This window comes from Arvicanthis niloticus, chromosome 17 (genome assembly GCF_011762505.2).
Source record: "Arvicanthis niloticus isolate mArvNil1 chromosome 17, mArvNil1.pat.X, whole genome shotgun sequence".
In the NCBI taxonomy this organism is placed as follows: domain Eukaryota; kingdom Metazoa; phylum Chordata; class Mammalia; order Rodentia; family Muridae; genus Arvicanthis; species Arvicanthis niloticus.
Genome location: NC_047674.1, coordinates 28,538,692 through 28,563,278, shown reverse-complemented (window position 1 = coordinate 28,563,278; position 24,587 = coordinate 28,538,692). Strand labels below are relative to the sequence as shown.

Genomic DNA, 24,587 nt, shown 5'->3' with positions numbered 1-24,587 from the left:
GTGTAGCCTGTGGTCTGAAAGGCCAAGTTCTCAGTGGAAGAGCCTGTTGTGAAGCCCCATTGACCATACAAGAATGTCACCACTTGGGAGCAGCAGAGCTTGACCCAGCCAGGGCAGCCTCAGAAATCAAGTATCTACAAATGGCTGTCCTGTGCCATTTACAACAATAGCCCTCAAATACCTACAAAGTGAGTTCTTACAGTGCATGTTATCTTAATAAAGCACACACACAAAAGAATTACATCATAGGCAATCTGTCGGTTAATTTCTTTAAAAGGCAGTTGAAATTCTCACTATACTACCCAAGTGTGAAGCACCACTGTTAACTAAGGCATAGTCATGTCCACTAGCTCTGTTTCTTCTCAAAGAGCCTTCTATTCATTTGCACTGGATGATGGGCACCGGACATGGGAACTGTGTCCAGCCTCTAGTGAGAGCAGATGCCCCTCCCGCACACAGGTACAGTCTCTGACCAGAAAAGCTTTTTCAGTCACACTTCCAAAATGGGACAAGACTAAATCCAAAGAAACTAACGCTACTGACCCATAGTTCAGAGTCACCTAGAGCAAGTGGGAGGCTGGGAAGGTCATCAGAGTCTCTATTCACCCCAAAGCAGGTGTGTTTTGCTTTAAAGTGAGTTTTCTTTCTGTGTTATTTGCACACCCCGAGTGTAAGTGCACACGAAAACCTTGGAAACACACATTACTGTTCCTCCTCTGAAACCTCTAATCTGAAAGGCCCACGTCTGAATACTAGCATGCTGTCATAGTGTAAAATCCCACACCTGCCTGATGGCTCAGAATCTACAGACTTTCTTCACACACAAGTTTTAAAATATAGCGTTAAAAGGATGCAGGCTGTGGGAGACGGTAAGTGGACTTCATGCATAGACCGAGGCTCCCATCCCGACAATATTGTATCTATACAAGTATTACATCAACCAAAAGAATCCAAAAGACTCCTATTGCATGCAATAAAGTAGCAGAGAGCTCAGCATGGACTTGTGGTTCGGGCCCATGGAAATAAAGACTGTGTGTTAAATTAGGCTGCTGTTCTGAGTGGACAGTCAGGGGAGAAACAAGAAAGTACCTAAGAGACTGTTTCATTAAGGAAAATGGAGAGCTAGGTTACACAATGTACCTAATCCCTCGATATCACCCAGACAAGCATACTGTGTCCTCACTGACTCTGCTATCCCCCCCAGCATGGGGAGGGAGTCAGCCACGTGGCTTTCCACCTAGTACCTCTATTCACAGGCTAGCAGTTGGTTCCTGCACCTAAGCTCATGACCCATGATCTTCGCTTCCCTCTGGTTGCACCTCCCAGATGGTCCATTGGGTCTTGGGAGGAGTTAGTCCTGGAGTGAGAGGCTCTTCCTGCACATCTCTCAGGACAAGGAGAGCTCATTTTAAAACAAAATCAAGCCACCCAAGGCCAGCCTTCACAAGTCCATCCATCTGTCTCTGTGTCTGCTTTCTCTCTGTCTTCTGACCTGAACTTGGCCCCTCAGCTGGCTGTGGCACACCATGGGCTGACAGGACTCAGGTGGTTTTCCTGCCTCTTACCTGTGCATCCCTTCCCTTCAGTGCCACTCAGTAATCATGTATGTCATGGTAACACAGATGGCCTCAGTGCCTGGAGATGACTTTACAAAGCTAGTTCTACCACACCCTGTGAGCTGAGCACACATAGAACTGGAGAGGGCAGGCCTTTATTTACTATCGAAATAAAACCAACCAGGTCACTAAGCCAAAGGAGGCTAGATGGAAGAGGACCAGTGTGTCTGTTAGCTTTCAGTACTCGGTTAAGGTTCTTCAGATATACTTCCTCATTCATGAAAACAAAACAGGGAACAGGAAGAGGGAAGGAGAGGGAAGGAGGGGAGGGAAGGGAGTGACTGACCTGTAATGAAGACAAAAAAGGGAAATGGAAGTGCAAATGTTTGTCCTAGGTCACATTTCAAATGAAGGGCAAAGCAACCTTGCAGAGCACCCTGGGGTCTTCCCACAGAAGCCAGCAAGACTCTCTACTGCTGCCTACACAGTCCCTGTGTCTAGGGCTTGCTAAGGCAGCATGCTGAAAGAGCTGTCTGCACTCAGCAGGAGCTCAGGCTCTCCCTGCAATCCCTTCTTCCTGCAGGCACCTTCCCAGATGCTGAGACACAGGTGATGTTATATTTGTTTCTTTTAAATATTAACATACACGTACATATGTATAGAAATCATACATATTTTCAATTATGTATGGGGTAGGGTGCGGTCTGTGTAGTGAGTGCAATTGACCATGGAGCACAGAAGAAGGTGTTTGAACCCCTAAAGCTGAAGGTAGAGGCAGCTGCAAGCCACCCAGCATGACTGCTGGGAGCCACATTCAGGTCTTTTGCAAGAGCAATACTTGCTCTCACTGCTGAGCCACCTCTCCATCCCCTGGGATACAGGTGGTCATCAGCCTACCATCAGGGCTACCAGGACCAGTGACTTAACTACTATCAGCTTTAACTGACCATTTAGATACCATGAATAAAACCATAATCAGTCCCAATCCCAATATATCACGGTGGAATTAAGAGTTGAGACAGAAGCTGTACAGATAGCTCAGTGGTTAAGAGCACTGGGCTGTTGTTCTTCCAGAGGACTAGGGTTCAATTCCCAGCACCCACAAGATGGCTCACACTGCCTCTAACCCCAGTTCCAAGGGAATCTGACTCCCTCTTCCAACCTCTGTGGACCCCAGGCACACATGAGGTAGACAGCCATAAACAAGCACAACACTCATACACACATACATACACACACACACACACACACACACACACACACACACACTTTTTTGTTTTTTTTGGGTTTTTTTTGTTTGTTTGTTTGTTTGTTTTGAGACAGGGTTTCTCTATGTAGCCCTGGCTGTCCTGGAACTCACTCTGTAGACCAGGCTGGTCTCGAACTCAGAAATCCGCCTGCCTCTGCCTCCCAAGTGCTGGGATTATAGGCGTGTGCCACCACTGCCTGGCGGTGGCACACATTTTTAATCCCAGCACTCTGGAGGTAGAGGTAGATCGAGGCCAACCTGGTCTACATGTGACTTCCAGGAGAGCCAGGACTATATAAAAACCATGTCAAAAAAAAAAAAAAAAAAAAAAAAAAAAAAAAAAAAAAAAAAAAAAAAAAAGAAGCTCTCAAGTTTCACTGTTATAAAATGCTTCTATACAATGTTCACAATAAGGAAAAAAAAAAACACAACTAAAAAAATTTCCACATAGAACCTACCTCTGGGCCATGGGCAGTGGAAGGACAGCTGGCCTGCATACTTCTCCCAGCAAACACAAGCAACATGATGAACCATTTCCACCCTAGGATCTGTTTCCTACAAAAGTTGCCAAGTGGCAGGGAAACTCTCCAAACTGGATTTCCTCTACAGAGACGACTCAGGTTGGCTTCATGAGTACCCCAGAGCAAGGCAAGATGGTACACTTCCGTTTCCCTAGATGCCTGAGAATGAAAGTCACCTCAGTGCATGTCACATAGCACCATTCTGAGCCACACCATGGCAGTGGTTCCTATGAATGCAAAGGAGTCCACCTGACACCAGCTTAAAACCTAAAAAAACAATTCAAAATGGACTGCACGGCTCCCGGTAAGAGCAACCTCTGAGTCAGAGTGTGAGTTTTACACACGTAAATACATGTCTGTTTTTGAGTCACGTTCAGTTTGAAAGTCACCGAGTTGCACCATACTGTTGAGAAAGCTGAAGAAGGGACAATCAGAAAGTCTGCCATCTATCGTTGAGGCCAGAGAGCTAAAGAGCGCATAGGCATGTCCAACCTATGTAACACTGAGGTCCTTGTTAACAAGGTTACACTTCAGAACCATGCGACGAGAGGCAGCCAAGTTGGCTCAGTGGGTACAGGGGCTTGCCGCCAAGCCTAACAACGTTAGTCCCTGAAATCCATGGCATGGAAGGAGTGAGCTATACCATCCATACATCCTGGAACAAGAGTGTACCTATACAAATATGTATTTTAAAAATGTAATTGAGTTTTTTATCAACAAAAAGTCACAAAAAAAAAAAAAACCCTCAATGTTTTAAGTTCATGATTTTGTCCGAGCCATATTCCTAGATATCATAGTTATGCACAGCCCATGGACCATGGTTTGGACACATCTGAATAATAATAATACAATAATAATATAATTACTGAATGTGTGGGGTGTATTCTATCCTTCCTGCTCTATCCTTCCAACACAACAGAGACCTGCTGTCAGTGCCTGAATGTATCTTCCCCAAATCCGTATGTTGCCACCCCTATGCCAAGACCGTATATTTCAAGAAACAGTTTTTAGCTTAGTAAGAGCATAGTGTGGGGCCACAGACCCTACAGTACTGGCATATCACAAGACACCAGAGATAGACGTCTGCCAAAGGAAGACCATGGGAGGACCCAGCAAGCAGGTGAGCATCTGCAAGCCAAGAAGAAGGCCCTATTGGAAATAACTCAGTTGTATCATAACCATGGGTGCGCAACCTCTGGAACAGAAAGAAAATAAAATTCTATTGTTTGAGCCCCTAGTCAAGTCCATAAGATTTTGTTACAGCAGCTGTAACAGACTAAATAAACTGTGACTGAGGATGGTAACAGCGGTGACTGGCAAAATCCTGCCGCTTTACTAAAGCCTCTCATTTTACAGAAATAGACTTTTTCATTTTCCAAGAAAACTAAACGTCCAGTGTGAAAATCAGGCTTAGAGTTTCAGTGTTAGAACCCTAAACAAAGACCAGAAAACAAGGAACTGAGGACTCAGAAATCACCAAGTCTGCATGGGGACCAGCGGAGATGGCTGGCTGGGGCCATTTTAAATGCCTGGCATATGTTACACACTTAGTAAGGCATGCTGTATCTTTAAACTCACTCCATACAAATGTCACAAGGCAGGTATTTTCTAGACATGAACTAAAAAAGACAGACGCCAATCCATAGCCCATGCGTGTGACTCTGAGGGCCTCCATCTCCTGGGACATCCCACAGATGAGGTCGGAGCAGCTGAGGAAGCTGTTTTCCCTGGCTTTCCTCTAGGAAGGCATCATCATGAGATAAAACAAGCATCTCATTGTCCACACCTCCAGCTTCTGCAGGGACACAGCCATAAATAACTGGGCCTAAGCTTTGGTTTGTAAGAAAAGTAACTGTTTCCTTCTACATAATAAACACTTGACTGGATTCAGTATCTTTTCCAGCTTCCTAAACGCTAGTGTGCTATGAAATGGGCACTCTGTGTTCATAGTTCAGATCTGGTCCTATGAACTAGCAAAACATTTCTCTACTGGCCACACACTAACCATCTACTGTTGACTACAGAGGGGAGAGAAAGGTGTGGCAGACATGGGGCAGCTTTTCTCCTGTAGCTCACCAAGCATTCTAATGCAGAATGAGACAGACACAAAGTATCCCAGTACACACTACACATGGGGTAAAGGACTTTCGGAAATGTAGGGAGCCTGCCTAGCTAGCATGCTTGGAACCCTGGGCTCAGTTCCCAGCACCACACGAACATGGTGTCCCACACCTGTAATGCCAGCACTTGCAAGGTAGAAGCAGGGGGATCAGAAGATGAACCCAGCTACTCATTCTAGTTTGGTTGCTGTTGCTGTGATAAAACACTGACCAAAACCAATTTAGGGAGAAAACAGTTTATTTGGCTTCCAGGTTACAGTGTGTCGTCAAGGGCAGCCAAGGCAGGAGCCTGGAGGCAGGAGCTGAAGCAGAGACTGCTGGCTTGCTTCTTCTGGCTTGCTCAGGCCCACCTGCCTAAGGGAGGCACCACTCACACTAGGCTAGACCCTTGTACAGCAATTAGACATACCCACGGGTAGCCAGTCTGATGGAGGCTAGCTGAGCTGAGCTTCCATCTTCCCTAGTGCCTCTGGGTTATGTGGAGGTGACAGATGAAGCTGATTGTGTTAGCTATGCAGGGCTTCAGGGTCAGCCTGAGCTATATGCAATTTGTCTTTAAAAAAAAAGTATTAAAAAAATTTAAAAACCCAAATAAATAAATAAACAGCAAATAAGATGACACTGATGGACCAAAAGAAACAAACACTTCTTTTTGAAAAACCCAGATTCTGAAAACAGACACTATCAGACCTAATCTATAAGTCTAAAGCAATTATCCTCACAAGAACATCATTATGATCTGCTCGATTTTTTCTGTTTTAATAAATCTCTAAATATAAGTTTTTTATTCTTTTCCCTCAGAAGAAATGAATCATTAAACATATTACGATCGGGGGCTGGAGAGATAGCTCAGGGGTTAAGAGCACTGGCTGCTCTTCCAGAGGTTCAATTCCTGGCACCCACATGGTGTCTCACAACCATAAATAATGTAATCGGATGCCTTCTTCTGGCATGCAGGCACACAAGCAGAGAGATCACTCATATACATAAATAAATCCTAAAAATATTTATAATACTCAAAATCTGACAATGTCAATCTCAGGAACCAGAAGCCACAAGAGGAGGCAGAGACAATGAACAGCAGGCAAGCACAGGGTGGAAGCTGCTAATAGTCAAGTCTAGATGCTCAGAAGGTAGAGGAAGGCCTCTCCAGCGCCTGCAATGACTAAACAAATACAACCAGTAAAACAACAGACATGCTGGGTGACATCAAATATTATAGGAACTGGGCGTGGTGGCACATGCCTTTAATCTTAGTCTTTGGGAGGCAGGTGGATCTGAGTTTGAGGCCAGTCTGTTTTACAAAGTGAGTCCTAGGACAGCCAGGGATACATAGAGAAACCTTGTCTCAGACAAAGGAGGGATGGAAGAAGGGAAGGAGAGAGAGGGAGGGAGATTAGAACATGGAACTGATAGTTGAGGAAAAAAGAGCAGACAAGAAGCCCATTTTTTTTCATCTATCATGGACATGAAAAGGGGTGCCAGAGAAGGAGAGGAGTGGACTTGCCCAAGTAGAAGGGATGATTTATGAAGAGCAAGCATAGTATTAAGCTATATGGAACCAGCCACACCTACGAAGCAAGCAGGAAGACCAAGACTGAGTTCAAATGACACCAATAAGTCCCAGTTAACTTCTATTTCAAGGATAACAGTGACATATGAATGACTAATCTTTTTTTTTTTTTTTTTTTTTTTTGAGATTCATTTATTTATGAGTACACTGTAGCTGTCTTCAGACAAACCACAAGAGGGCATCAGATTCCATTACAGATGGTTGTGAGCCACCATGTGGTTGCTGGTAATTGAACTCAGGACCTCTGGAAGAGCAGTCAGTGCTCTTAACCACTGAGCCATCTCTTCAGCCCACTAGGATTTTCTTTAAACTACTTAAGGATAGGCAACCTTAGAGACAAATGAAGCAAGCTGGGAACCCCTGATCCAAGGTGCCCACAGGATGTCATCACAATTCTCAGGAGTTCCTACTGTTTCAGAATGTTTACTGGGAGTGAGGGGATAGTTCTGTGGTTAGGAGCACTTACTCATCTTGCAGAGAACCCAGGTTCAGTTCCCAGCTCCCACATGGTGGCTCACAACCATCTGTTAACTCTAGTTCCGGGGGAGCTGATGCCTCTTGTGGTCTCCAAAGGCCACTGCGCACAAGCGCACGCATGCATACACGCACACACACACACACACACACACACACACACACACACACACATATACATACACACACACACAAAGTAAAATAAATATTTTTAGAAGCCTTTTTTATAGAAGAGGACCTATGCTCTGTAAACTTGATGAAAAATGTATGACTGAGGAGGTCATGGGCCTAGGGGTGACCTTACTACTGCTGTTTAGTTAAATGGACAGCATCAAACCACCTTCTAAAGTCTGTTTACACCTATAGGCAACACTACTTCACCTTCTTGAGAAGAGATTCTCTGTACAGCGAACGGCAGTGGATGCAGAGACCCAGGGCTGCTCAAAGTGCTCGAACTGTGTGCTGGGTGAGTGTTCAGCCCTGAACAACATTTACACCACGACCTTTCAAGGATCAGAAACACCACAGAAGAGTGCTGTAAAGTATGAGCCAGTAGACAGGGAGAGGGCAGTGAAATGTTCCTTTCTGGGTATGACAACCATGGCCATCACGAACTCAGGACAGCTGCCAGTACCTACATTGGATCTGCACAATGCTCCTCTGTTAGTTACGGATAGGGAAGGAATGAGCTCATGGGGCCCCACCTCTCCCTGCTGAGTCATGGGCTACCCAAAGATTTTGGGAGAGGGAGAGTCGCTGTCTATAGTTGAGTCCCAGTGGTGAGCCCAGTAAATTCCAATGAATAACCAACCGCATGGCCACACAGCCAATCAGCAAGCTCCATTGAATAACCAAACACCTTTAAACTCTGAGTTCCAAAACAGAATGAAGACCTGATGTGGGGCAGGGACTTATGAGGAGAAGTGGGCATGTTGACAGAAAGGTGAGATAGAGTAATCAGAACACATTTTATATGTGTATGAAAAGGTCAAAGAACAAACTTAACTGCTAAAAAAAAGAACTTATTTTATAATAAAAAATATAACCATGAAATTTAATGAAAAATTCTATAATGAAAAAACGCAAACCTCTTCCTAGTGAAGAGGCAAAAACAGGCACAAGTGACCCCACATACCCGAATGAGGTATATAGACTCAGAAGTAAAATCAGGGTCAGAAAACAGGACACGGGGTTCATGTTGTCTAAGTTCCCTTATTATATTACAGGCTGGGCATCATTAATTCAAAAACTCCTAAATCTGAAGCTTTGTAGGGGTGGGGGACACATACCATGCCACAAGTAGGAAATTCCACACCTTGAAACTTATTTCACGGACAAAATTATCTTAAAAGATTGCACACAATTACCTTTGAGCTATGTCTACATGGTATATAAGAAACAAATTTGTGTTCTGATATGGGTTCCATCCCTACAGTATTTCATAATATATATGCAAGTATTCCAAAATAAGAAAAACTCCAGGTATTTCAGATGACTGGTACTCAGCCTGTAGTTTGTAAAGCAAGCTTCTTGCTAGTCCCAAGTAATTCAGCTGTATTAGGGTAATCATTCTCAGCCTTCTTAATGCTGGGGTTCTTTAACACAGTTTCTCATGCTGTAGTGATCCCAAACCTTAAAATCACTTCATTAATACTTCATAACTGTAATCTTGCTACTATTTTTTAAAATTTATTTATTTTAATAAATGTGAGTACACTATATCTGTCTTCAGACACACCACAAGAGGACATCAGATCCCATTACAGATGGTTGTGAGCCACCATGTGGTTGCTGGGAATTGAACTCAGGACCTCTAGAGGAGCAGTCAGTGCTCTTAACCACTGAGCCATCTCTCCAGCCAAATCTTGCTAATGTTATACATCGTAATATAAATATATGATTTGGGACTCCAAGTGGATCTTGACCCACAGGTTGAGAACCACTGTATTAGATATTCATTCATTCTCTCTCTCTCTCTCTCTCTCTCTCTCTCTCTCTCTCTCTCTCTCTCTCTCTCTCTCTCTCTCGGTCAAAAAGCCAGGGAGACAGCCACTGTGGATTCAGTAAGACAGAGAAAGAATCCCTGCAGGGCAGCACACAGCACAGGGGTCACAGGAACTCCCACTACACCCCTTTCAGATCACTAAGGGGTTACCTAATAGCAAGATTATCTTTCTGTGAGCCTCATGTCTCAGTGCTTCCTCTTCTATTTTTTTTAAAGATTTATTTATTTATTTACTATTGTATGTATATGAGTACTATAGCTGCCTTCAGACACATCAGAAGAGGGCATAGGATTCCATTGCAGATGGTTGTGAGCCACCTGGGAATTAAACTCAGGACCCCTAGAAGAGCAGTTAGTGCTCTCAACCACTGAGCCATCTCTCCAGCCTGCCTCCTCTTCTATTAAAAAAGAGAATTAGCTCAGGTATTTTTGAAGCACCCTTTCCAGGTTGTCTCTGTTGACAAGTTATGACCTACACTGCAAGTCAAGCAACCTTTGATTTTAAAAATCAATTTTTAATTTGCTTCTGTTTATTCTCCTTATATAGCCCAGGCTGGTCTCAAATTTATAGAATCAAATGACCCTCCTGCCTCAGTCTCTTGAGTAGCTAGGACTACAGGTCAGGCATGTACCAACTCGCTCAGCTCTAAAGAGACTTTAATCTTACTTTTAGCCTTAAAATGTACAGACCTAAAAGCTGGTCTTAGCATTCACTTGCTTTTAAAACCCCTATCAGCAACACACATCATACAAAAAACAAAAAAACAAAACAAAAAAAAACCAACCATATCTTTTAATGAAAGTTTTTTGTACATAAGCAAAATTACTTTAAAAAAAAAAAATACCTTAACAGCCCAATTGCTCCATGACAGGGAAGAAACATTAATTGGCAACCCTCTTCCACTTCTAAAGGTGAACCTCTGTGGAAAATTCCAGCTAGTATTGTTCCAAGGAAATGCCAAGCTACTGAGAACAAGCGTAACAATCCTGACCTCGGAGTGTAAACCCAGAAAGCTCACATTCTGCCCCTCCTACCCCCTAACACCCCCCCCCCCGCTGGGCTGCTTCCCAGATGTTCCTAGAAGCACCCTGCAAGTCCTCTGCCACCTTGGTGTGAAGTTCAGGAAGACACTAATCTGGTCCACCCGAGAACATTTCCTCTCTTAATAAAATCCACTCCACAAAGACAAAGCAAACAGTGAGGCAGAATACAAGAGAGCAAAACACCAGCCGCAGTCAAGGGCACTGGATAAGAGACCATGTGTCAGAAGGAACACTCTGAGAGTACATTCTGTCAGAACCTGCAGCTAAGCTGCCCACTAGCACCCCGGAGGGCATCTGGTGTGACCCTGGCAAGTGGCCGGCTTCCAGTGTTCTGCATCTTTTCCTCTCCAGAGCAGAGTATGCTACCACTATGTGCTGTTGAGGAAACAGAATGGAGAGAGTAGGGGCTTAGTGGAGAGAATTAGCTCCTGTGGGCCTGAACTTTTAAAAACAGGCAACATGTTTTGATTAGCAAATATTTCCCCTTTCCTGTCGTGACCTTTGAAATTTTCAAAGCATGTCTGTTTTCATTTTCCAAATCTAAATCCTTAATTAAGTGTTCTTCAAATTACAACAGTCCCTCTGGGTCCACCAGGGAACTGGACCTGTTTATCTGCTGGATCCAAGCCCCCCTCACCCCTACCCCTGCCAAAGACACCAGACTCTGAGACCGCTCAGGGTCTTATTTAAGATGCTGTAGTTTTGCAGGCAACTTAATTACTCCTCCTAAATCCCTTAAGTCATCTCCAGATTTCTTACCCTGTCTGATACAAAGTACCATTCTGTAAATGATACAGAATTCCCATGGCATATTCTTCCTGGAACACCAAGAAGTCTGTCTGTACAGATGCAACAGAGATATATAGTACTATATAATTGCATAATATATAACATGTTACATTCATACATATTATCCATTTTGGTTGAATCTGCAGACATCAGGCTCAGTACACACACCCTTTCCCACTCAGCTGTACAGGTCCATGAAAAGCTTGCTCCTGGCTTTCCCTGCTCCTTCATTTAATTCAACCCCATGGGGGCAGACCTCCAAAGTAAGGGGAGGGGGAAACTCTGAACTTATAGAGCCATGAACTCCTTAGGCCAGTGCAAGTGCAAACTAATGCCTGGGAAGATATGAGCATTGTTGAAAGTCTTTCTGTGCAAGGCTCCGATGCCTGAGAGGATCGCTCTGCCACCTCTCACTGACTCGAGGATGTCTTCTTCCAGGAACTGGGAAAGACAACCCCAGGCCTCAGCTGATAATAATGGAGGGCGTCAACTTATTACATAAGCAACCTGATTCTTGGAATGATTCTAAACAGATAACTCAGAGCCTGGCAGTTCTTTCCTATTCTTTTTTTGTGTGCTTCCTGAGATCGAATGTGGACGACAAACATTCCAGCCAGTGTGTTCTAGGCCATGATGATGACTAAGATGTGCCCAGCAGCAATTCTGAGATAGCACTGAGGACCACCAACGATTACCGGGACATGTCATGTGGGAAAAAGAACAGTCAGTGCAGAGAGCAGCATGGCATGAAGGGCCTGCCTGCCTCTAGTGCAGGACAAGACTGAGAGCACCAGACACTGCAACAGCAGGGAAGCTTCGTCCTTACACAGGGCCCATTAACTTGCCACAGCATAGGAATCCATTCAGCAGGGTCCAGACAGTCTAACCCAGAGGTTCTCAACCTGTGGGTTGTGACTGCTTTGGAGGTCACATATCAGATATACTACATCAGAGATATTTGCATTGTGATTCATAATGGTAGTGGAATTAGTTATCAAGTATCAATGAAATAATTTTATGGTTGGAAGTCCCAACGTGAGGGACTGTATTAAAGGGTTGCAGCATTAAGAAGATTGAGAACCACTGGTCTAACCTGGGATTAGCTCCTGGGATTCTGCTCTGCTCATTACTGTACTCATCTACTCAGTACCAATGGTTAGATGAATAATTCCAAAAAGAAAGCCGCCAGAAACTGTATTACCATTCAACTTGAAAAAGGAAATTCTAACACACATTGTCATGAAGACATTACAAGCCAGTCTCCAAAGGGCAAAGCATGCATGATTGCATCAATGAGATGCGAGAATCCAGTCCTCCCCCTCCAAAGGGTGGAGCCTGCACAATTGTACCAATAAGATGCAAGAAGCCAGTCCCCCCCCCAAGGGCGGAGCCTGCATGATTCCACCAATGAAACACAAGGCAGTCTCAGAAAATAGAATGGTGGTGGCCGGTGGCCAGTGGTTTTTGAGTGCAGTAAAGAAACCATGGGCCAATTGCTGGACGAAGTAATAGGCGGGACATCCGGGTCCCTGGAAGCAAGCTGACAGATGCAAGGGAGGAGAGGAGAGTTCACCACCCTTCTGAGAGAGAAAAGTTGACCAGCCAATGTGAGATCTCTCATGGAGTGGCCACACAGGCAGGTGGTCAGGGGCGTTTAGCAAGGACTAGATGTAACTGAGCAACTGAAGTTTAGGGGACCTGGGAGGTGCAGAGATAAGAACATTGAAAAAGACAGGCTTTTGCCTTAGCTTAGGTTCAGTAGCAAAGTGACACGCTGCAACAAGACTTACTTGAAATGGCTGCAGTTCCTGCACATATGGCAGAGCTGCAGCCTGATCAACTCCTAAGTTGAAACTTTTTCGAGTCAGAAATGCGCTCAGCACACTGCCCCACTGCCGCTGGCCTGCTTCGGCATGCTCAGTACACTTGCACCAGCCTGTGAGGATACGGCAAATTCACAAAGTTCTGCAAAAGTCTTAGAGTAAACAGCGGTGTTGTACTTCCTTACCACTGTAAAAATGAAAACCCCTTGGCCCAGGCTCTAATGTCCAGGGACAAGTAAACTCACATGGCCTTACAGGGGAGCCTCAGTCCCCTTCCCAAACTCGGTGTTGTGAACATTGGAAGGTCTGTACCCAGAAACACTTGCGGAGTTAGTTGTTTCTGTGAGGGAGGGAAACAAAAACTGAGAAAATGCTCGTGTTGAGAGAGCACCAGAAGCAAGGAAACAGGTGTCGACAGCTAGGGAAGGGAGTATCTGTGTTCTGTCCTGGAGGGCTGGGCCATTTCTCTGTCTACAGATTCTTAAAACAACCCAGTGTCTCTCTCTCTAGCAATATCTGATTCTATCTCAGCCACAGAAGCTGACCATCTTCATAAAGACTTATAGTCATTTGGTCCATGTTGGTAAGATGGTAACCATACATATCCTGTCTAGAACCATGGCTTTCTTCAGGTCTTTTGCCAAATAAAATAACTGACCTGTGAGACAATCCACACATCTCTTTCACTTCTGCCTAAAAAGAGAAAATGGACTCTCGGAGGCTCTCTGCTCGGCCTCCCAGCCTGTCCTGCAGCTGCCAAACTCAAGTGCAGATCTGGATTCTTCCTGCAGATTGTCCTCCCTTCACACAGCTTTCTTCTTTACTGGAGGCCCCAAACCATGGGCAGGGACCTTCCTTGATGCTCAGGTCACAATGCAATATTAACTATGGTGGATCACAGAGTGGAAGATGCCCAAGGGACTGCCAACAGAGACTTCAGTGTCCCCACTGATCTTACAGGTTCAAGACTGAATGTGCTCATGTTTCTCAATGAGAAAAACACACTGAAAGATAAGTATTGTTTGGAGGACCTTCTGTGGCAAGAGGACAGCAGAAAGTGATATCTCTGCAAACTCAGGGTCGGTCAAGCCCAATGCAAACTGCAGGAAACCCACCCTGGATCAATGGAAGGAGAATGGGTTCACCTTCTCAGGACAGCTGCCCTGGCACAGTAGGGAGCCAGAGGAGCAACAGCAAACAATGGTGTGGAATTTGGAAATACTTAGCACAAAAGGCACATGCATGTACCCCAATAGTACTTCTCCAGCCGCCCTGTCCTCTGCAGCCTTCCCAGACCTGCTGCCATGCATACCTCCCATGGCCCTGTAGAGTTGGGTGAAAGGAGACCACACTGACACATTCCCCACAGAATCCCCTACATCAGGAAACTGCCTGGTATGTAGCAGGAACCAGACACTTCAAATGAATAGAATCTGAGGGAGGGGGGAAGTGATCTGAAATTTTTAAGCGAAAAGATTGCTTAGAAAGTAGTGAAAAATCAAACCCAAATAATGTCTGCTCAAGAGTTAGATGAAACTGGGCTAAGGCTGTGGGGCTGATGCCCTGTAGACACTAAGAACTGTATAAGAACTGTATCGTGCCGCTGCATCTTCAAAGGATGTAGATCCACAAAACCAGCAACGGTATGGGCTGAGTCCTCCCTAGCTTCCAAAAGTGCGCTGAAGCCAATGTAGTAAGGGGACAAAGGTACAAATACAAACGTTCACGCCCAAGGCTTCAAATTCAGAGGGCGACCAACTGTTTTGCTTGAGGCAAAGTGCAGGATAACCATGAGGAAAGATGAAGCTACTACTGCTCATTCCCAGCCCCGTCTAGCAGAATGTCAGTCTTCTTCATTCTGTTCCCATAAACCCGAGTGTAAAGTCACAGCATGCTAATGCCAACAGAGCATCTGAGGTGATGGTGCCCAAGCATGGGTGAGATCTGGACCAGTACTGTACTGGACATCAAGGAACATGGCCAGATGTGAACAAATGGTTCCAGACAGAAACTGTCCTAGAAGGAAATAGCTCACCCCAGGAAGAAAGGGAGGTGGTTTTTCATGAATGCTTTATGCTCCCAAGAACAAAGTAAAACCATGAGAAGTCTCAGCGCAGCTGAAGCAGAAGAAACTTAAAAGGATGGAGACCCTGAACTATTGATCAAAATCTAACAACAACAACCACCACCACCAATAACCACTAAAATATAAGTTAAAAGCAAGGAGCAAAATATATTGCTGAAAACTGAACTAACTCAAGAAAGAATTATGAACTAAATGGAGAGAACAGACCTAACAAGATAAAGAGAAACAAATAGAAATGAAACACCACCATTAGCTACTCAAGATGCAGTAAACACCAGGGGAAAAGAATTTTACAAACAAAATTCATGCATGGGAGTATAGCAAAAGTGTCCCACAATGATTTAAAAAAAAAATTACTGTGCTGATTGCCAAGAGCACAGTGTGTTTAAAAATGGCTAACCCACTGAGCTCAGAGGAGTAACACATTCTAGTCAAACTATTCTAGCCCAGTGAGAAATGCAGTCTTGCATGCTTAAAAAACACAGAATCCACAAGTGGGGAGTGGGCAGTGAGACAAGCAGAAATCTGTGTTGTCACGTAAAACACTAGAAGACCATGAAGACAGTAGCCACCATGTCTAGAGTGGCCAAAGGCAGACATCTGCAAGTGTGAAAACCCTCAGAGACCAAGACATCCATGACATTATTTGGGAGAAAATAGAAATCTCTCCAGCTACGCAATGAACAGCAGCAACACAGGAACAGGTACGACGGCTCACACCAGCACTTTCGGAGGCAAAGTGATCCTGTAAGCTCAAGATCAGTCTGATCTACACAGAGAGTTCCAGGCCAGCAGGTCTCCTTAGTGAAAAGAAAGGAAAAAAAATGAAATTAACAAAATAAAGGTTCCAGGATGGGAAATGTCATCGCTGACTGTAAATATTAAATCTGTATAAGGAACTGAGACAAACAATAACAGAAAACACAGGAGCTGGACAGAGAAGGATGGCTCAGTGGGTGGTAAAGTCCTGGTTGCGCAACCAAGAGGACTTGCATTCAGATCACCAGCATCCACAGAAAGTCTGAGTACAACAGAGCCTGCATGCTCAGGGCAGGCAGAGATGGGCAGAGATCTCAGGCTTGCTGGTTAGTCTAGCCTAGTCAGAGAGGTTTGGATTCAGTGAGAGTCCAAGCTTCAAAAGGTAGACATTGGGCGTGAGCCTCTAGCCTCTGTACATATGGTACAAAGAACCACACCACACCAACAAATCAAAAATTATTATGGAAAACATCATTATGGAAAATATCAGGTCTGAGTGGGACTAGTGATATAATATCAGTAGCTCTTTTTAATGAGAAATAGGGAAGCAGAAGAGAAAATATGCTGGCACTCTTGTCCCATAAGGTGACAGAGAACATTGTAAGAACTGAAACTGTTTTTCACACACTACAACTCTAACTTCACACTGATAAGCAAAGTCCCTGGCCTCAACCTTACATGAACCTTTTAGGAAAAAAAATCACCTTCAGTGTTAAACACTAGAAGTTTAACAATTTTTGTTCCTCTTTAGTTTCTTTGTTTCCATGGAAACCAACTAAATGTAACAATTTTGTTATAAAACAGCCCTGTAAGGTAACTCCGGTTTTACAGAATTACACGTTTGCACCTTTGTAGCCACCTTGTCTGACCCACTAGAAAGCTGCTCAGATGTCTATCTTGTGTAACCAGAAGGTACTTAGGTGGCTAGAGGCAACAGTCATCTTCTTTCTGTAGTTGAAAGGTGATTTCTTTATAAATCATTTTTTAATCAGAGCAATCTGCCCTAGTTAGAAAAGAAAAGGCAGACAAGAGTGTGCCCAGATGTTAATAGCAGTTAGATGGGGTGGTGGGTGGGAATGAGAAGTTTCAGCAAACTTCTACCTTTTCCAAAGGAAAAGTCCAGTATGGCTGGTGAACAGGAGACAATGAGCAAACTTTACTGTACCCAGTGCAAAGCTAAAAATACTACAGCCATGTGCACACATAGAGATAGAAGATTAACATGGAATCCAGTGTTTGAAGAGAGAGTCTCTAGTGACTTTTCTTACTCTGTAAATAAGAGCATGTGTTACTCATGTAGAATAAACAGACACTAGGATTTGTTGATAAAGTGTGTCTTTGAATGTGACACTTCCATCCTGGGGGACCCTAGGGGCTCAATGCAACACCAGGTGGCACCTACAGGAAGAACAGGACCTTGGATGGAGACATGGGGTGAGGTCTAAATTCCCTAGCATCTGGCAGAGTGACATGCATTTTTTGTGCATATTTTTGTACATTCACTCCTTGTTCAAAATAAATCACCACAGCCCTCAGACTGTGCCCTCAGGGGACCACAGTGGACATACATAACCAGGCACACAGTTACATCAGAGGCAAGATCACAAAGAACATGGCTCAATTCAGATGGAGCAATACCAGCACTCTGAGACACCACTCAAAACCCTCCATGCCCAAGCGCTCAGCCTTTATGTACTTTTGATGGTTAGAAGTGAGGCAGAGACATGAAGGATGAGGAAACCAAACAGAAAACAGGAGGAGGTGGAGAGTAGGCAGAGGAGTAGGAAGAGAAGTAGGTGCAGATGAAAAGGAGGAAGAGGATAAAGAGGTCGGTGTGAGTGGAAGCAAGAACTGCTAAGTAGCTCCAGAGGCGTTACCTTTTAAACACCATGGACATGCAGACACTCAGCATGCTTCGACCGCAAGGTCTGGAACATTCCAACTATAACAGAACTCACCAGTGGCTATGGCCCAGTAAATGTCTGATCCATTCAGTAACTCACCACATGCTATGGGAGAATACACCTGGGACCCGGGAACTTGAAGCAGAATCCGAAATGGAGCAACCCGAGCGCTGGAATCCAGCACCGCGTCCAGAGCACCCACAAGGCGACCTTAAGGGAGATAGAAGAAAGGACACTTGTGAGTTCAGGGCAGACTAGGCCAGGCAGCCAGCACACGTCCACCGACTCCGTGCTTTGGAGCTGTGTGGTTGGAATGAAAATGGTCCCTTTCTCAGCATGGTTACTATTGTTGTGATGAAACACCACGATCAAAGCAAATTTCGGAGGAAAGAGTTATTCTGGTTTACACTTCACATCACAGTTCATCACCAGTGGAAGTTGGGGCAGGAACTCGAAGCAAAGCAGGGACCTGGGCACAGGAGCTGATGCAGAGGCTATGGGGGAGCCTGGAGGCAGGAGCTGTTGAAGTCACGGAAACCTGCTGCCTTGCTCTTTCCCTACAACCCTCTCCCGGGTTCCCTCCATTGTGCCAAGCCTCAGCTGCTCTCCAGGATTCCTTTAATTCCCAGCCTTCAACTGCTAACTGGGCTGTAGCTTCACCAATGGCCTTTTCTGGCCTCTCACAGTGCCAAGCCTCAGCTGCTCTCCATGGCCCACGTCACTTCATACACATCTGAAACACAGCACCTGTGTGTAACTCTCAGGAAACACTTCCCAGGAGATTTCATTGCAATGATCCTGGTCTCCTCTTAATTGTTGCTAATATCTCAGCCCCAGCTGAGCAATATCCAGCGTCCCCGCAAAGCAAGGGTTTCAGTTCAGTGGCTCTGGTCTCTTGTCAATCACAGCTGGTTCTTCAGCCCCAGCTGACCTGACATCATAGACTTTCCACACAAAAGCCCTGATGAGTCTTTGCTTCCCTCTGAAGCTTCACGAGGCAGGCCTCCACCCTCTGCACATCTCTCACCATTCTTACCTTCCTACCTCCCACAGAACAGCCCACTAACCTTTGAACACTCAATGGCTCTTCTCATCCAAAGTCCTTCCACAGCCCCCATTGGTTTGAATACTTGGTCATGTTGGCAGAACTATTTGGGAAGGATTAGGAGATGTAGCTTTGGCTGGGGATAGGCTTTGCAGTTTCAAAAGCCTACACCATTCCTGTTAGCTCTCTTTGCCTCCTACTTGTACGTAAGGATGTAAGCTCTCAGCTACCACTCCAGCACCACGCCTGACTGCCTGCTGCCCTGTCATGGACTCTAACTCCCAGAACTCTAAGCCCCGAATAAACTCTTGTGTAAGTTGTCTTGGTCATGGCATCTGACCACAGTAGCTCCTTGATTCTCACCAGAGACCTCCCCACCCATTTACCCAACATCTGGAGTCTACAACCATCAGCTATGCCAACAAAACCCGGGAAACAAGAGTAGTAGTGTCCCTCAAATCAGATTTCCATTCAAACCTGGCACTACCATTTCAAGCTATGTGACCTAAAGTTGTTTGAACTTGTGTGTAGCTGGTTTCCTTAGTTGAAATGGAATAACAACTTTGTAAAAATAATTGAGAGAATTACATGAATTAACATGTCTTTTACTTCAATTGCTGCCTGGACCATAAAAGGTGCTGTGTATGTAATATTCTTACTACTTCTTTATCATGAGCCTCATCCCAAGTGGTGAGTGATGCTTATACCTGCTCCAGAAATATGAGAGCGGAAAACCCATCAAGTCCTTCACAGATTGCAGGGCACATATGTGTATATATATGTGTGTATGCATGTGTATATGTGTATATGTGTGTATGTGTGTGTATATATGTGTATGAGTATATATGAATGTGTATGCATGTGTATATATGTATATATGTGTATATATGTGTGTATGTGTGTGTATATGTGTATGTGTGTATATGTGTGTGTGTATATGTATGTGTATATATGTGTGTCTATGTCTGTGTATATATGTGTGTATGTGTATGTATATGTGCATATATATGTATATATATATGTATGTGTGCATATATATGTGTGTGAATGTATGTATATATAATATGTATGTGTATATATGTGTATGCATATATACATATGTGTGATATATGCACATACACACACAAACACACACACAGTGCAAAGGCAAAGGAGGAATTGTTTTTCCATTGTGATGGTTATGCCCTGTGCTGAAGGCAGACAATTGCATCTGCTCCCTCCTAATCATCCATCCACACACGGGAACAAGCCTAGGGGCAGGGGACTGTTACTGACTACACAACCTGATTCATATCTGGCTCAGCAAAACAACCCACAGGCGAGCACCACTCATGACCTTGGGGCTGACTGGATGCTGTCAAATTCAAGCTCCAAGTAAATTCCTAGATTAACTACAGAAGGGAAAAAAAAAAAAAAACAACCCAAATCCAACTCTCAGATGCAGGGACCTATCTGTACTATCTTCTGTAATGGGTCCAGTTCAGAGTCATGTGACAGATTTAGCCATTTTCTGTGATATCTGAGAACTCTGACTTTCATGCCTTTGACCGTTTTGAAGATCACTGGCTCATTTTGAGTAGCATGCCCCACAGTTTTGGTTGCCTGATGTGGCTGTGATGTCACAGTCTGTGACGGTGATCGTAGTGGTCACAAATATCCATTCCATCACATGCTATCAGATGGGGGATTTCAGCTCATTCCCGGTAACGTTTCCTTACGTGCTTAAGGGATAGACTGTTTGGGACTGGAGAGTGGCTTGCTGGTTAAGAGCACCTGCTGCTCTGTCCTGAGGAATGGAGTCTGAACACTGGGTGACCACAAATGCAGGGAATTCCAGCTCCAAGGGCTCGGAAGCCCTCTCCTGACTTCTGGGTACCTTTGTTCACAGGTATGTATACGTGCACATATACACATAAATAAAAACTGGTTAAAGCAGGCTGTGTCAGCTTCTGCACTGTGATGGTATTCTGTCTTCCTCTGTAATGAACATGCCTCCCATGGACAAACTATAAACTCCACATTCCTCAGCTTCTCAGCTCATTTACATCAGCATGGCTTCCTCGTGCACCCTGCTTTCAAACCTGGGTTATAATCTACCACCATCATCATTTACTTGGATGCTCAGACTATCTCAGCGAGCCTGTTCTAGCAGGATCTGTGTCCTTCGAACATGGCTTCATTGCTATTTATATTCTGTGACACAATAAACGTATCATCTCTGCTCCCAACCTGGCACTAGCCATTTTTCCAAGTAATTCTTTTTTTCTTTAGCGAGGTATTGCATTTACAAACCAGTCAGATGTGCTCACACCAAGATCTCAGTAGGGAAAGCTAAAGACTATTTCTGAGGACTAGAGAGCTGGTTAGGAGCTCTGACTGCTCTTGCAGAAGAGACCAGGGTTCAGTTCCCATGGCAGCTTACAACAGCCCATAACTCCAGGTCCGGGAGATCCAGCGCCCTCTTCTGGTCCCTACAGGTACTGCAATGCAGTTAACAATTGCAAGCAAAACAACCAAGCTCATTAATTATATTTTCTTTTAAAATTAAAAAAGTATAAGATCATAAATCCAGGCATAGCGGCACATTTTTTTAATCTTAGCACTTGGGAAGCAGAAGCAGACGGAGCTCTGAGTTCGAAGCCAGCCTGATTGGTCTACATAGTCAGTTTCAGGACACCCAAAGCTACATAGTGAGACCTTGTCTTGAAAACAAACACACACATATATGTAAATAAGTAGATATATACATATATATGACTATGTGTACACAAAGATGTGTGCATAGGTATATATATATTTACATAATATGTGCACATATATTTATGTACACATGTATATACATTTAACATTTCTATTTGTAGTCATACATATATACACATATGTGTGCATATGTGTGTGTATATATGTACATATGCATACACATACATATACACACACATCATATACATATACAAAATTGACGAGCTTTATGCCAGTACTTTCTTTTACACACTACCATGTCAGTATTCTTTCCACAAAATTTACAGCTTGCAACTACATCAAACACAACACTGGGAAAGTCCTTTTGAGCAAGCTCAGTCTAGCCCCTAAGTAACCATTTCTCTGCCTCAGCCTTCTGAGTAAGGATTACAGACAAGCCTCACCAAGCCTGGCTTTCATGACTCTTAGCATGCTTACTTATCGATCAGTCTTGTTACAAACAAGATAATCTGGCAGATGCTCTCTCCTGACCCTATCCAGCCTCAAACTATCCTAGGAGCTCCCTGTTCTGCCCAACTCAATGGCCTTCTCAGGAGAAGGATAAAGGGCACAGGCCCTTATACCCAGGATTACTTTGGCTACTTAGAAACCACGCCTCCTTCCTGGGTGCTCCCATAGTCCCATTGACTGAGCAGCTGTCTTTTGGACCAGGGCCTCTCCTGACAGGAAATTCAATCAGCAGCTGCTAAGTGGGAGGGCTAAAGGTGTGTTTGCAAAAGACGACTGAGAGAACACAGTTGTCTAGCATAGGCGGGAGAGGGCGGTGACAGAGAAGCTGAGGAAAACTAGAAAGGGCTAAATACCACCCCCACCCAACCTGTACATACCCTTGGCATTTCCAAGACTGATCTACAGCCTACAGGAAGCTTCCTTGTTTGGTTGGCAGTGCTGGAGACTGAGTCCAATACTGTGTGCACGTCAGGCAAGCACTTACCACCAAGCTATGACCCCAGCCTCCTGAGGAACTCAAGGAACCATGCAAATAAGGAAGAAGAGGTGAGCAGCAACGCGGCAGCCACAGAAAAACAGGGATTCTTTTGACTGGAAAGAGTGGTTATTTCCCTCTAAAAGATTCAGGTGCTTTTGAAAAGTCAGGATGTCTTACATCAACCCAGCCGCTTCAGCTAGTGGGGAAAGCTGTGTGCGAAAGCCACAGGGGACTTCCACTCATTGCTCATGGTGCCTGGAAGTTATCCCTTTCACATAAGAGAACACTGAGCAGCCTGGGAGTAGGGACTTTTCCTCAACCCATTAAAGACCTGAGGTCATAGGTTAGGCCACAACCCTGAAATCGAGAGACACCAGGAGAATCCAGTCACAGGTAGGAATAGATTTCCATGGTCTTACACCATTAACTACAGGACAACTGAACAGTGACGTTGGTAACCATTGAGTATGGTCTGAGTGCATGAAAAAAAATTACAGGACTACATACAGTCTTCAGGGACCCCCCTACCCTTAGAGAGGGAAACTCTAAGAAAGGATTTAAAAGCCAACCTGCATGGGCTTTAATGTCAGGCACCCACTAGGCTGAGAAGGTGGGCTGAGAGGCAATGGCCTCTGGGAATTCTCCATCAAAACCCCAGAGTCCCATAGAGGAGTGGCCAGAGTCTTATCCAAGCTACAGAAGAACACTTTCAGAGATCGACATTTCCTGGCTTTTCTGTCCTCACCTTCCCGGTTACTGAGCAACTCGCCCAAGTTCCTATTTCAGTAATGGTGGATAAGAGGGAAGAACGCTGGCTCCAACCATCTGAAAAGCCCTTAAAGGAGCTCAAAGGCAAATGGCATCAAAACGAGCAGCTCTGGGAGATTTGAAAGCCCTGGCATCACGTTTCTGTGGTGGCGTGGAACAAAGCAAATGTCTATGATAGACACAGCTAAAGCCAACCTGGAAACATGGTCCCAAATGCAGCTAGAGCACCATCCCCTCGGTTCCTAGTACCCAGAGCAGTACCAGTGAGATACAGAAGTGATACGGAGCCCGCTGTTATAGACAGGGAGTTCATAATAATTGTATTTAACAGGTCAGCCCTTCTCACAGGAAAGCAAGAGCACAGTAAATTTACGTGGAGAGAGGGAAAACCCTAAGAAAGGATTTGGAAGCCAACCTGCAAATCCATACCCAGATTATCCTTCAAAACGGAATGAACTGCACAAGGCAGCGCATGCCTGCAATCCGCTCTGGTAGGAACAAAAGTTCATGAGAAAGAAAACACCACCAGCCCAGTCCTCAAATCTACACTCAGGGAAACAGTCCTTAAAACTGAGAGGACTCGGCGCAGTCCTGCATGTCAGTTATTGGCACTTGGGCACAGGTAAGCGAACACAAACTAAAAGGCAGCCTGGAATATACAGCAAAAGTCAGTCTGGAAAATAATAATAATATTAAACTTTTTTTTTTTTTTTTTAATCCTGGAGGGGGCTGAAGAGATGGATCAGCTGGAAAGGAATTGCTGCTCTTCCAGAGGACTCAAGTTCAGCTCCCGGCACCCACTTGGAGGCTCAATACTGTCTGTAACTCCAGTCCCAGGGGATCTAAAGCCCTCCCTCTTCTGGCCTCTGAAAGAACTGCACACATGAGGTGTACTTACATGCAGGCAAAACACTCACATACATAAAATACATTTTTTTATGTCCTAAAAGAGAAGTGCTGTCTTTAAACAAAAATCTGGAAATGGATTCCCAGCTGACCAACCCACAGGCTTTCTTTAGAGAAAGAGAGACTCCTGTGCATCAAAATCTAGACTTTGCCCAAGAAAAGAAGTTAGTGAGAAATTTGAATAAATGGGCTCATACACAGTATTCAGTTAAAATCAGAAAGGGGTTTGAAATGGGGTAATAAGTAGTAGGCAGTTTTAAAATGTTAAGAATTACCC

General features: G+C 44.5%; 1 protein-coding gene across 3 annotated transcripts in view; it reads right to left on the bottom strand.

Annotated features, from left to right (window-relative positions):
- Nucleotides 1–24,587, bottom strand: part of Tbc1d8 (TBC1 domain family member 8) — a 109,574-nt gene that overhangs the window by 37,184 nt on the left and 47,803 nt on the right. The window contains exon 2 of one of the 3 annotated variants that reach the window (XM_034521328.2): nucleotides 18,003–18,113. In XM_034521328.2, the coding sequence (XP_034377219.1) occupies nucleotides 18,003–18,113 (111 nt within the window). Of the gene's footprint in view, nucleotides 1–3,263; nucleotides 3,362–17,957; nucleotides 18,114–24,587 lie in introns of those variants that run through there. The other 2 variants (XM_076915012.1, XM_076915013.1) reach the window with 2 other exon arrangements.